At 45.0% G+C, this 13,130-nt stretch overlaps 1 protein-coding gene across 2 annotated transcripts in view; it reads left to right on the top strand.

Moving 5' to 3' along the window:
• The window catches only part of SELP (selectin P), a 43,615-nt gene that overhangs the window by 12,769 nt on the left and 17,716 nt on the right, over window positions 1-13,130 (top strand). Inside the window, exons 3-8 of one of the 2 annotated variants that reach the window (XM_061160279.1) lie at window positions 1,233-1,619; window positions 5,920-6,027; window positions 6,788-6,973; window positions 7,700-7,885; window positions 10,351-10,536; window positions 11,144-11,329. In XM_061160279.1, the coding sequence (XP_061016262.1) occupies window positions 1,233-1,619; window positions 5,920-6,027; window positions 6,788-6,973; window positions 7,700-7,885; window positions 10,351-10,536; window positions 11,144-11,329 (1,239 nt within the window). The remainder of the gene's footprint in view (window positions 1-1,232; window positions 1,620-5,919; window positions 6,028-6,787; window positions 6,974-7,699; window positions 7,886-10,350; window positions 10,537-11,143; window positions 11,330-13,130) is intronic. The other variant, XM_061160280.1, reaches the window with a different exon arrangement.

The following is a 13,130-nucleotide window of genomic DNA, read 5'->3' as shown; positions in this document are numbered from 1 at the left end:
AGTAGAGCAATTTATCAAAGGGAAACAGCCCGGAGTAGTGGGATGAGTGTAAAATTGCACCCCAGGAGAGACAATGAGCCTCTGCCACAAACCTGGTGTTTTCACTCAACAAGTATGCAGGGAATGCCTGGTTAGTGCCAAGCTCTTTGCTTGGTGTTAAGAAGCCAGACGTAAAAAGAGACCCCAGTTGGATTCACAATCTAGCAGGTGTGGTCCATGTCATACAAACAGATGTTACAACAGCTTGTCAGTGAGGGAGGTGCAGATAGAGACAGGGTGCCTGGAAGAAGGAACACCAAACCCACCTGAAGGAGTCATGGAAAGCAGGTGGAGGAAAAGTTTATCAAGCCTAAGCAGAAAAGGGTAGCCAGAGGAGAAGGAAGAGCATGTGCAAAGGCATGGAAGTGGCTGACTTCTGTTTTTGCTAAAGAAAAGCAAATATGGGTGGGTGATGAGGCTGGACCAGCAGGTAGGCTCCAGATCATAAAGCATCTTATTTTCCATGTGAAGAGGCAGTACCTGTAGATATGAGGCAGCCATCAAGATATTTGACATGTCATTTAATTTGGGCTTGGGAAAAGTATTTAACATCTCCTACATTTCTAAAAGGAGAAGGTTAGATGGCCTGTAAGGTCCCTTTCAATGCTGGTACTTTGTAATTCAAAATCTTTAATATTAATACCAAAGATCCTCAGGAGAGGACACCTTTTTATTCTTTTTTTAAAATTTATTTTAAATTGGAGGATAGTTGCTTTACAATGTTGTATTGGTTTCTGCCATTCAACAATGTGAATCAGCCATAAATATACATATATCCTCGGCCACCTTGAACCTCCTTCCCGCCCCTCCCCTCCCACCCTGCTACATCATCACAGAGCACTGAGTTGAACTCCCTGTATTATACAGAAACTTCACTAGCAATCTATTTTACACATACAAATGAATATGTTTCAATGCCACTCTCTCAATTCGTCCCACCCTCTCCTTCCCACACTGTGTCCACAAGTCTAGAAGAGCACATTTTCTTATTCTGACTTAAAGTGTATCCATACTTATAACTAAAAGATGGAAACCATTCTTTTTCCTAAAAACAACTAGATTAGACATAAAAGGATCATGCTTTTGGTATTTCTCTTCTAGTCAGACTCATCTGACTATACAGAAGTATACTTATGCTCACAACCTCTTTCTCATTAGGGATGCTAACTTGATCCTCACTCTCCTTTACTTAGAGCTAATGAACCAGAAAGAAGTATCAGCATGGACCTACCACTACACCAATAAATCATATTCATGGAATTATTCCCGGACATTCTGCCAGAAGTACTACACGGATTTAGTGGCCATCCAGAATAAAAACGAGATTGCTTATCTCAATGAGACCGTACCTTACTATAGCTCTTACTACTGGATTGGTATTCGAAAGATCGACAATAAGTGGACCTGGGTGGGAACCAAGAAGACTCTCACTAAGGAAGCTGAGAACTGGGCTGACAATGAGCCTAACAACAAAAAGAACAACCAGGACTGTGTGGAGATCTACATCAAGAGTCCGTCAGCCCCTGGCAAGTGGAATGATGAGCCCTGTTGGAAAAAAAAGCGAGCACTCTGCTATAGAGGTAGGGGCTTCTCGACTCTAAAATCTACCTGTTTAAAAAATATGCCTTCCCTGGTTCATTAATATAGCCCCCGAGTGAATAACATTGAGTCTCAAAGTCAGGGACATGGAAACAAAGAGTGAACTGTCAGTCAAGCAGCATTATTGAGCATCTTGAAAAATATAAGATCAAGATTAGAAAAAAACTGGCCTTTTGATGCCAGAGGGAAATTTTAATATCATTCAGTCCACCCTTATAATTTATAATGGCCAAAATAGATGCTCAGAAAGTTTTGGTCTCCTAAAATTTATGTCCAGAGCTTTTTGGCATCACTGGGCCCTAGAATAAGAGACTGTAAATAAGAGACTGAGAGAGAATTTGGCTTTGTCTCTAGGAGATACAGTTGGAACTAACACCTACAGATAATCGGTATGTTCCAGGTATTATTATTTGTTTATGTCATTAGTCCATTTAGTATTAGTTGTATTTCTTCTTCATGAAAACCTCACCAATCAGCTCCAAATACAACTCTCATTTAGCCAATGAGGGAAAGGCTCAAAGCTATTCAGGAATCTGCTCAAGGTTCTAAGTTTCTTGATGTTGGCGGGGGGGGGGGTGGTGGTGGTGGTGGTGGGGTTTAGTCACTAAGTTGTGTCCAACTCTTGCGACCCCATGGACTGTAGCCCGCCAGGCTCCGCTGTCCATAGGATTCTCCAGGCAAGAATACTGGAGTGGGTTGCCATTTCCTTCTCCAGGGATCTTCTTGACCCAGGAATTGAACCTGGGTTTCCTGCACTGCAGGCAGAGTCTTTACCAACTGAGCTACAAGGGAGGTCCCCTTGATGATGGAGCCAGTTTCAAATTCACATTGACTCCAAGGTGGTATTTTTGGCCATATATGTGACCACAGTCTTGGCTTGACATTCTTGGGAGACAATTTGAGAACATAACCAAGGATGACAATGCTTTACAGAGTCCCTCCAAAAACAGCATATCTCCGGGTCTATTTGACTTTGGTAGGAGGTGAGAGGTGAGGAAAGGTAAGAGGTAACTGAAAGTGAGATCCTGTGAATATATTTGATCCTGTACTCTCCAGGTTCCAGAGTGAGCAGACATGTGTGAAAGCTTGGTCTTCTGGTAGCCACGCACCTCATGTCAGAACTGATTCCATCTCTCTGATGGAGTGACTTCCCGTCCCCTGCCTTGGGTAGCACAGGAACACTAGAGCCAGGGAGAGTGTGGGTTGCCCTGGGCAAGAGAGTCCTGAATACTCTGAAGCTTCTTCCTCAATAAATCATCTACCAGATGTCACCCTCTGCTGTGTATGTTCTAAATTATGTTAGATTATAAACACCTCCCCTCAGAAGCCCTCAGCAGTAATGGAACAGAACACAGAGTACAGAGCATTCCCTGTACTTTCTCCCCTTCCTCGCACCGCTTTCTAGCCGAGGGGAAACACATCCACATACACATTGTCATGTAGACAGATCTCATTTTATAAGTAACTTATTTATTATTATATTAACAAAGAAAACAATGACCTGTTTTTTATAGGCCAGGATGGACATTACCAGAATGCTAGCTCATCCTACTGATCTCCTAGTCAGCTCCCTACTTTTCCTGGGCTTAAGCTCCCTAAACCCACTTTGATCAGACTGTCTTGGCTGCCACGAGGATGTTGCAGCATGCCACTGCTTCCCCTCCCCATTCGGACTTCAGCATCTGTATCTGCAACATGGTCTTCCTCAAAAAAACTTGCAAAAAGTTACCAGTAAGAACAGAGATTGACCATTACTGGCATGAATGATAAGGAACAATGCTACTCCTCTAGCCTGCAACAATGGCAGATGTCACTAATTGATACCTGAATACAGTTGGCTTCCATCTCTACCAACACGAAACTCTAGGCAGCCACTATCACTGATATTTCTCCATCCAAGAGGTAAAGCGTGGAGGGAACCATCAGTTCTCTGTGGGAGATAGATGAGAAATAGATACATAGGCTACCCTGCAACAAGAGAACTAAGTTGAAATAATTCCCTAAATGTCAGGATTGGTTAGACCTCAGAATAAGGTGTCAAAAAAAAAAAAAAAAAAAAAAAGAATGATTCATCGAATCACCATTATGTTCTTTCCTGGAGGTCCAAGAAGTATATAAGTTACTAATGTGCCTGGAAACCCTGAAATGGAGTAGAATACAGAACCTGGCTGTTTTTCCATTCTTAGAGTTCTGAGAGCCTGAGGAAGCTACAGTCAGAACAAAACTTTTATGTTTCAAGAGCATAGGGCAGGCGGGTAGGGCACTGGTAGGTCAAGGTGAGTAGGAGGGAAAACATGGGCCAAACAGGTGCTACTGTTGCTTTCTGCATCTTCTCTCTCTCATTTTTATTTGGCTGAATGGTGTCTTAAATGCAGGATGCAGAATCTTTTAGCTGGGGCATAAGGGATCTAGCTCGCTGACTAGGGATCAAAGCCAGGCCCCCTGCATTGCAAGCACAGAGTCTTTAAGCACTGGTCCACCAGGGAAGTCCGTTCTGCATCTTCTCGTTACTTGAAATGCTTCCCAGGGTTTCAGTGAAGCTTCATCAAACTCACTGGCTGCCATGGGAACTTACTGCTATAGAACCTTGCAAGGCTTATAGAGCTACAGTGTCTGAGAGTTGAGAGGGAACATAGAGATCAGATGGCACAACCCGCTATGTGACATACGGATTTCCTCTTGTGATAGACCCCAGTGTGGACCAGTGTGTGGCCAGGCTTAGGAAACACTACCAGAAAACAGCCTAGCCACAGACCTGTTCTCAGCTATGACCTCATCAACACAGACACTCAGTGCTTTTGTAGTATCATTTCTAATACTAATCTAACCACAGGTGCTCGGTGCCTATGTCCTCAAAGAGTCTCGTGCAGAAAGGAAACTCTGTCCTTCTCTATTCTGTCATCCAAGTGGCATAGACTTAGGGAGGAGGGCCTGGCAGGCCAGTCATGCTCTGTACCATCTAAATCTCATATATTCAGACCTACGACACAGCTCCGTATAAGGTCATTTGTCTTTGGTCATGCTGCTGCTGCTGCTGAGTCGCTTCAGTCGTGTCCGACTCTGTGCGACCCCATAGACGGCAGCCCACCAGGCTCCCCCGTCCCTGGGATTCTCCAGGCAAGAACACTGGAGTGGGTTGCCATTTCCTTCTCCAATGCATGAAAGTGAAAAGTGAGAGTGAAGTCGCTCAGTCATGTCCGACTCTTCGCGACCCCATGGACTGCAGCCCACCAGGCTCCTTCGTCCATGGGATTTTCCAGGCAAGAGTACTGGAGTGGGGTGCCATTGCCTTCTCCATCTTTGATCATGAGTAGGTCTTAAACATCTCATTCAACTCCTCTGCCATGTGGTGCTGGGCATTGACTTAAAGCAGGCAAAAAGTGGAAAGGCTTTGGCCCTAACTTCAGACAGGTTGGAATCAAAGAAGGAACTTGCTGGAGGTCACATAATAGTAGAGGGTGGGGCATGGGTTCTGATTATGTAAGTGTGACCCCTGCCACCCCTCATCTAGTTCGTAACCTCCATGCTCTGACATCTGTCATAGGAGCTTCCATAAGAATACAACTCTATGAGTGTGATTGGTTAAGAGCCACAGCCTATTTTGCACCACACAGAGGAGCTCCTCTGTCTACCGACCTACTGGTGGCGCCATTTGTCCCTCTGTGTCCCCACATGGCAACCCCTCTTTAGGCCACATTAAATACAGCCTAAAACAGAAGTCAGGCAGTACTGACAAACCAGTAAGCGCAGGAATAGAGATGCAGACATTGAGAACAGACTGTGGATCCAGTGGGGGCGGGGGTGGGGTGGGGGGACAAACTGAGAGGGTAGCACTGACGCATATCCATCACCATACGTAAAATAGAGAGCTGGTGGGAAGTTGCTCTAGGACACAGGGGGCTCAACCCAGTGCTCTGTAACAACCTAGAGGAGTGGGATGGGGTGGGGTGGGGGGCCATGGGAGGGAGGTTCAAGAGGGAGGGGACATATGTATACCTGTGGCTCATTCACACTGCTGTATGGCAGAAACCAACACAACATTGTAAAACAACTATCCTCTAATCAAACATTTAAAAAATAGAAGCCAAGCAATGCTCCAGCAGGCTCCTACGGCACCCTTCACAGGGAACAGGCTGGCTCTCTGGGGGGCGCTGTGGTTTTCTGTTGTCTGACTAGCTCAAGGTTACCCAAGCGGGGCTAAGACTTGGAATAAGAAACTAGCTTTTCTTCGCACCTCCTCGGAATGTCTGTGATTCTGACCCTTCTTCTGTATCCACGCAGCCTCCTGCCAGGACATGTCCTGCAGCAAACAAGGAGAGTGCATTGAGACCATCGGGAACTACACCTGCTCCTGTTACCCTGGGTTCTATGGACCAGAGTGTGAATACGGTGAGCCCACTCTTCTGGTGATAGCAACGTGGTCCATGGTCTTGCGCTAGAGGTGATGCCAGGAAGTAAATCACCATGTTGGAGACTCTTCAGTGGGTACAGGCTAGTCCTAGGTCCTCGAGAGAGGACCATCTGTCAGTCTGCCCCACTCAAACTGGCCGATCACACACTCGGGGTTAAACCACTTTATTTTTAGAGTGAACACTTCCTCCTAAAATTGCAAAATTTAAAAGGGAAAATGTAAGGACAGTAAAACAAAGAGAACTCTTTCAGGCTAATTTTGTTTGCTGGAAATAAACACCAGTGAAAGTATGATCATTTCCCAAGATGCAACAAGAGCTTCCCAGGTGGCTCAGTGGTAAAGAATCCACCTGCCAATGCAGGAGATGTGGGTTCGGTCCCTGGGTCAGGAAGATCCCCTGGAGAAGGAAATGGCAGCCCACTCCAGTATTCTTGCCTGGAAAATTCCATGAACAGAGGAGCCTGGTGGGCTGCAGTCCATGGGGTTGCAAAAGAGTCGAACACGACTGGGCAACTAAACAAACAAAACAAATCAATACAAAGGAACAAAGTAAAGATGAACAGGTTGGGTTAGAAGCCCAGGGAGATGGGTTATACCCAGGGAGATGGGTTATACCCAGGGTTATAACCAGATGGGTTATACCCAGGGAGATGGGTCATGCAAACTGTTTCAGCTTTTAGCAAACCTGACATTGTCTTCCAATGTGCAAAGAAAGAAATCAATATTTTGTTCTTACAGTCAGAGAGTGTGGCGAATTTGACCTTCCTCAACATGTGCACATGAACTGCAGTCACCCTCATGGAAACTTCTCTTTCAACTCACAGTGCAGCTTCCACTGCACTGAAGGGTACATATTGAATGGACCTAGGGAGCTGGAGTGTTTGGCTTCTGGAATCTGGACGAATTCACCCCCACAGTGCACAGGTATGTATACCCAATTCTTTTCCATCCTCATTGACAACTAGAATTTCAGAGGGCAAAAGGCTTTCTCAATCTGAAAAACAAGAAGATCTACACTAAATGGGACATTCTGCTTATTACTATTGCCCATTAACCAGAGTAACAGTAGTTTTAATTTTCATCTGTGGAGTGAGGGAGTTTAATTCTTGATTCTCACGCAAAAGCATTACAAAAAGGTCCCCTTCCCTTTGTTCACTGCAAAGTGAACAGAGTACAATAATGATTTAGGGGTTGGGTATTATTAATTTGAGAATTTCACCTTGCTTCTTTAAAAAGTAAACAAAGCAAGGATGTTTGGGTCTTTCCGAACAGTTACTGAAAGTACCATTTTACCAACCAAGTTCATCACCTTGCCTAACACTTTGGGAAGGTGTAGACAGCTATTGCTGGCTACCCAGGTGGTACTGTAGTTAAAGAACCCACCTGCCAATGCAGAAGATGAAAAAGACACAGGTTCGACCCCTGGATTGGGAAGATCCCCTGGCGTAGGAAGTGGCATCCTGCTCCAGTATTCTTGGCTGGAAAATTCCTTGGACAGAGGAGCATCCATGGGGTCACAAAGAGTTGGACATGACTGAGTGCATGCACACACAGTCACACACACACACACAGCTATTGCAGCATCCTAAGGTTTCCAAGGTGCTTGGCATGACACCAGGCCTCATGCCATTGCTCTGTGGTTGTTTTTAGCTGTCCAGTGCCCGGCTCTGAAGTCTCCAGAGCAAGGAAGCATGAGCTGTTTCCATTCCGCAAAAGCATTCCAGCACCAGTCCAGCTGCAGCTTCAGCTGCGAAGAGGGATTCGCATTAGTTGGGCCAGAGGTAGTGCAGTGCACAGCCTCGGGGGTGTGGACAGCGCCAACTCCGGTGTGTAAAGGTGAGTTCCAGGAGGTTGGGGATGTATCATGTCCATTGCACCTGGTTCTTGCTGGGAGCACAGATGAAACCAGCCTGAATCACAACTTGACTCTCCTTTTACCTACCACTCAGCTAGACTGGGGGCTTCCCTGGTGTCTCAGATAGTAAAGAATCCACCTGCAGTGCAGGAGACCCGGGTTTGCTAGAGAATTCCATGGACAGAGGAACCTGGCAGGCTATAATCCATGCGTCGCAAAGAGTCAAGCGACTCAGTCAGTTCATCTGGGATAGGAAAGGAGTGTCAGGCTCTATAAGAACAAGAGGCTGATTTTACTACTGACTGTAAACAAAATTTAGAAGTCTTCCTCTCCCCAAAACTCACTGCCCTCAAGTAATTTCAGAATGACCTCATTCATAAATTTCACCTAAGATGGAACGGTGACATCTCCATCTGTAAGTAGATGCTAGAAGACCTACCAGGAGAGGTTTCTAGAGTAAAGTGGATAGAAGACATTTGATAAAGGAGTCTTGAAAGAAACTTTTATTTTAAAGAGATTTAGGTCCTCCTGAAGCTTGGTGCTACAAGTCTGGACAAACATCATTAGGATCTCCTGACCCTTATAGATTCCTACTTCCACTTAGATTTCCAGAGGTGGTTTCACCATTGCTCTCCCAGCTGTAAGCATGGTTTTCCTCCTTCATCAGTACCTTTCTCTATGGCCTTGGTGATTCTGTCCAGCTATGCAGTGTGAGTTCCTGGAAGCCCCTACCAAAGGAATCCTGGACTGTATCCATCCCCTCATTTCCCTTGCAGTGGCTCTAGCTGCAAATTTGAATGCAAACCTTGCCATTGAGTGAGGGGCAAGGACAAACTGCTGCCTTGGCCCTGGCTGGGAGACCCCACCCTTGCCAGCCTTCAAGGGTAGGATTTTTTCATCAGCAGCCCCCAGTCCACTGGGAAGTATAAGTTCATGCTGCCTATTTAGGCAAGGAGTCATGACACAGTGGGGAAGATCAAGGGCTTTTAATATCAATATGACCTTTTCCAGGCTCTGATCCTGAAATAGGTTGTTTAGCCCCCAGGAGGGATGGTTTTCTCCTCTGGAAAATGAGCTATGAACTGTAAGGAGCTTCTGTGATATGAACTATGAATTGCAAGGAGCTTTAATAAGGATGATGTATATAAAAAGTATACAATTAAACATTATCTATAAAGTACCTTGCAGAGAGCCTTTGTTTCTGCCTCTTCTCTCCCTGCCTGCCTCACCAGTGTCTAGAAGCTGTGGGTCAGTGTCCTTGCTATACTTCAGAGTCAGAACAGTGGCTATCAGGATACACAGACAGATTGCTCAGCATAGTCCTTGGCGGCAGTCTTTGACAAAGGATCAAAGGAACACCACACTGAGAGGCTGTGATACAATCCAAGGCAGGTACCTAATAGCGCAAAGCTGCATTCTATGCAATTGCCTCACACCTCACACCAATCGCATCTTAATAAAGCAAAAATGGGGAATAGCATAGCGGGAAATTAAATATTGGATAAGTGAATTCCTGGAAGACCTGAATTATAAGCCCAGCTCTATTACTGTCTACATATGAGACCTTAGGGATGTCACTTAAAATTTCTAAACCTCACTTTTAATCTGCAAATTTAGAGAGAAACGCTAGAGGATCTTTGGAACTTAAATACTCTGATTCTGTAAAACCCAGAGGTCTAAGGTCACTGTGTGCAGTCTTTGTATTCTGAAAAACTCCAGGAGTATTCTGGAGATGAAATGCTTTGTCAAGGAAGAGCATGAGGAAATCAGCCTTTATCAGAACTGAGGTCACTCGGGGTTTAATTATGCTCAGGAACTGACCTTGGGCTGCACACTCACTTGGCAACCGACGTCTGTTTAGGATGACATCCTGTGTTCCAGAAACAAGGCTCATTTAGAATCCTTTTATTGGGCTGGGTATTAGAGTGTCAACAATAAGCTATGTTGTTCTAGCCTTTTCCTTAGAAGTTCAGTCTGTCTCTATCTCCTCCTTACAGATCTAATTTTCACAAATATTTTCAATGAATATTTAAAGAGCACCTTCAATGTCCCAAACACTGCCAGGTTCTGGCATACAACTCTGGATGACTGACATCAGCTGCAAGGAGACTGCAGTCTAAGGGGCAGAGTTATACTAGGGCATGAAGAGCTAAAGCACAGGGATTGTAGGAGCATGCTGGAAGGGGTTCTCCCCTGAGCTGGGATGGGCAGGGAAGGTTTCTTAAGGAAAGTGTAGTGTAAGCTGAGACTTGAAAGGCAGGTGAGCAATCCAGGCAAAGAGGGAATGTGCTCCAGGAAGATTCCCTATTTGGAAAAAGGAGGATTTGGGGTTCTGAATATACTGATAATGTGAGTCAAAAAGACACATGATCTCTTGAGGGGCTCTTCTGCAAAAGAATCGAGCCCTTCTACTGCCCAGTTTCTGACAATCACTTTTTCCATTTAGCCATTGCCTGTGAGCCCCTGGAGAGTCCTGTCCATGGAAGCATGGATTGCTCCCCGTCTTCGAGAGCATTCCAGTACAACACCAACTGTAGCTTTCATTGTGCTGAGGGTTTCACGCTGAGGGGAGCTGACACAGTTCGGTGTGCTGATTCGGGACAGTGGACAGCACCAGCCCCAGTCTGTCAAGGTATACTGTGACATCATAGTGTTGCTCCTGTGCCTTTTGGCTTATTAAAGGCATCAGCATCCACATTTAGTTCCGTCATTCAGGTATTGCTCAAACGTTCACTGAGAATCTATCCTGTGCCAGACCCTTTGCGCTGGGCACTCAGGATGAAGTAGTGAGTGAAGGCAGTCTTAAGGGACATGTTCATTACAGCATCCTGAAATGAGTCGGACATGACTGAGTGACTTTCACTTATGATAAATGATAAAAACTTAGTGGTATTTATGTTTGTTTTCAGTATTTTGCTCTCGCAAATGATATGATAAAATTTCTCCAAATTGATTTTTGATATGCACCTTGTTACATACTTAGCATCGATTCTTGGGTCCAAAATTACGATATTTTTAAAACTATGGATGCATATTATCAAATGCTTAACAATGACTCGGCATTTCCTCATAAAGTCATTCAACTGGCATTGTGACTATATGATACTTTTCTCATCTTCCTGGTTAAACATGCCCAATTCAGAGATCCCTCTTGTTGGCATTAGAAAGAGTTAAGGGGTGGGAATCAATGAGTACTTGTGTATTACTCCTTCCTCACTCCCTACTTCCTCCCTCCTTAGCACTGCAGTGCCAGGATCTTCCGACCTCAAACAAGGTCCGGGTGAACTGCTCACATCCCTTTGGTGACTTCAGGTACCAGTCGACCTGTAGCTTTACCTGCGATGAAGGTTCATTCCTGGTGGGAGCAAGTGTGCTGCAATGCCTGGATACTGGGAACTGGGATGCTCCTTTTCCAGAATGCCAAGGTAGGATGAACTCTTTCCAGTGTCTTAGAAACAAATTGTAGGCTTATTTTAAAAAGCTGTATTTAAAAGGTGGTAACTGTCTAGGGGACAGAAACTTGAAATGGACAGGAAAATGAATAAACACTATCAACAGGAAGCCCTTATTATTGGGTCACATGGGGATCCCAAGTGCAGAGGCCTTGACGGGCTGGCAGATACCACAAGCGATGGGATATCTGACAGCAGGAAAGGCTGCTGCCAGCTCTGCCCTGGGGCCTTTACCAGGATCTGAAGGCCCCTATCATGGACTAGGTTCACTGTTCTCACTTGGCTAAAGATAGTCTCTGGAAACAAGGCCAGGGGAAAAGATAGTCCCAGGATGTTTTTCTAAGACTAATCTGGCACTTTAGTCCTAGGAAACACAGCGCATAGTGGTGGGATGGCGGGTAACGCGTGGGTTTAATAGGAGAACGGGAGGGGCAGCATTTACAGGTACCTGGCTGCAAATAAGATTGGAGAAACCCACTTAGAGTAAAGTGAAGAGTGATGAAAAGAAAGAAACTAATATATACATGCAAAGTCACAGGATTCTCAGAAGGAAAAAAAGTACCTATTCAGTATAATCATATATATCTGCATTTCACTTGATATAAAATAAAGCCAGTTATTGAATGAAATAGAACTGGTTCTGATCATCTGGGTTTGGAAATTGAAAGATAGATATACACTTTTTATACTCCCCATTCCTTTTTCTACCCAATTATTTACTTATATTTATGGCAAACCCTACCTTTAAAAAATAACATTTGTATTTATAAAAGCTCTAGAAAAATAAATAAACAAAAAAATCCTCTTACATACTGTCCCCAAAATACCCCACCCTTAAATAGACATTGGTTATGCTTCTCCATTATTGTATAAATTCCTCCAATGTTTTTCCACTTTCCCCTCCACACAATTAGTATTTTCATGAGGCATATATAAGTTTAATAATAAAATTAGATAGGGAAAATACCAGACAATTCTGCATTGTTTGCCTTCGCTTTTCACTTTGTGCCCACTTTCAGCATGAGTAAAAGCAGACAGATACATGTTTTTAATGAAAAGGAAACCACTTGCTATTCAGGTCACACATAAGCACACACAAGTACACACACACGCCCACTACTATTAAGTTAGGTCAACACAGAGTGAACAAATGAATGAACAAAGGGGCTGACCAACTCAACAGAATTGCGTGGTCTTCATCCCCAGACACAAGAGAGCCTGGCAAGCCCTGGGGGCTAGGGCAGAGCCCACCTTCTGAGCTGGGTCTGGAGAGACCAGGCTGAGGCTTGTGACCTTGGGCCCTCAGCTCTCACCCTGGCTACGCTGAAGCCTGGATGCACTACGAAGTCCCCTTGACTGTGGGGAAGAACTTGGGAGTCCCTGAGGGCGTTCTAGGGCACAGCACCTTTCCGGACAGCCTTGGGCTGTGCAGGGCACAGATTACAGTTCATTGCCCCATACTGGCCTGCCTGTGGGTGTTTCACAGGAGGGAGGCTGACACTCACCACGGCTTCCTGTGACCTTCTAGTTCCCTTCCGCTTTTAGTTCTTTGTTTACTCTGACTGAACTTTCTCCTCTTGCTGCTGAGAGAGCATCATGTGAAATACCCAAATGTGGTCTGGGCAGGAAGGTACCATGAGACTTGCAACCTACTAGCTGTTGTAATGTGCCCCAAAATGTGTTATCAGTTTCCTTTTCCAAAGCCACACCCCCACACCCACCTTCCTACCCCAGCTATCAGAAGGCAAAGTCACAAAAAAGCTGCAAACCGACT

The sequence above is a fragment of the Dama dama genome, chromosome 14, assembly GCF_033118175.1.
Source record: "Dama dama isolate Ldn47 chromosome 14, ASM3311817v1, whole genome shotgun sequence".
Lineage (NCBI taxonomy): Eukaryota > Metazoa > Chordata > Mammalia > Artiodactyla > Cervidae > Dama > Dama dama.
The sequence above is the reverse complement of the archived record's forward strand: the minus strand, read 5'-3'. Positions and strand labels throughout refer to the sequence as shown.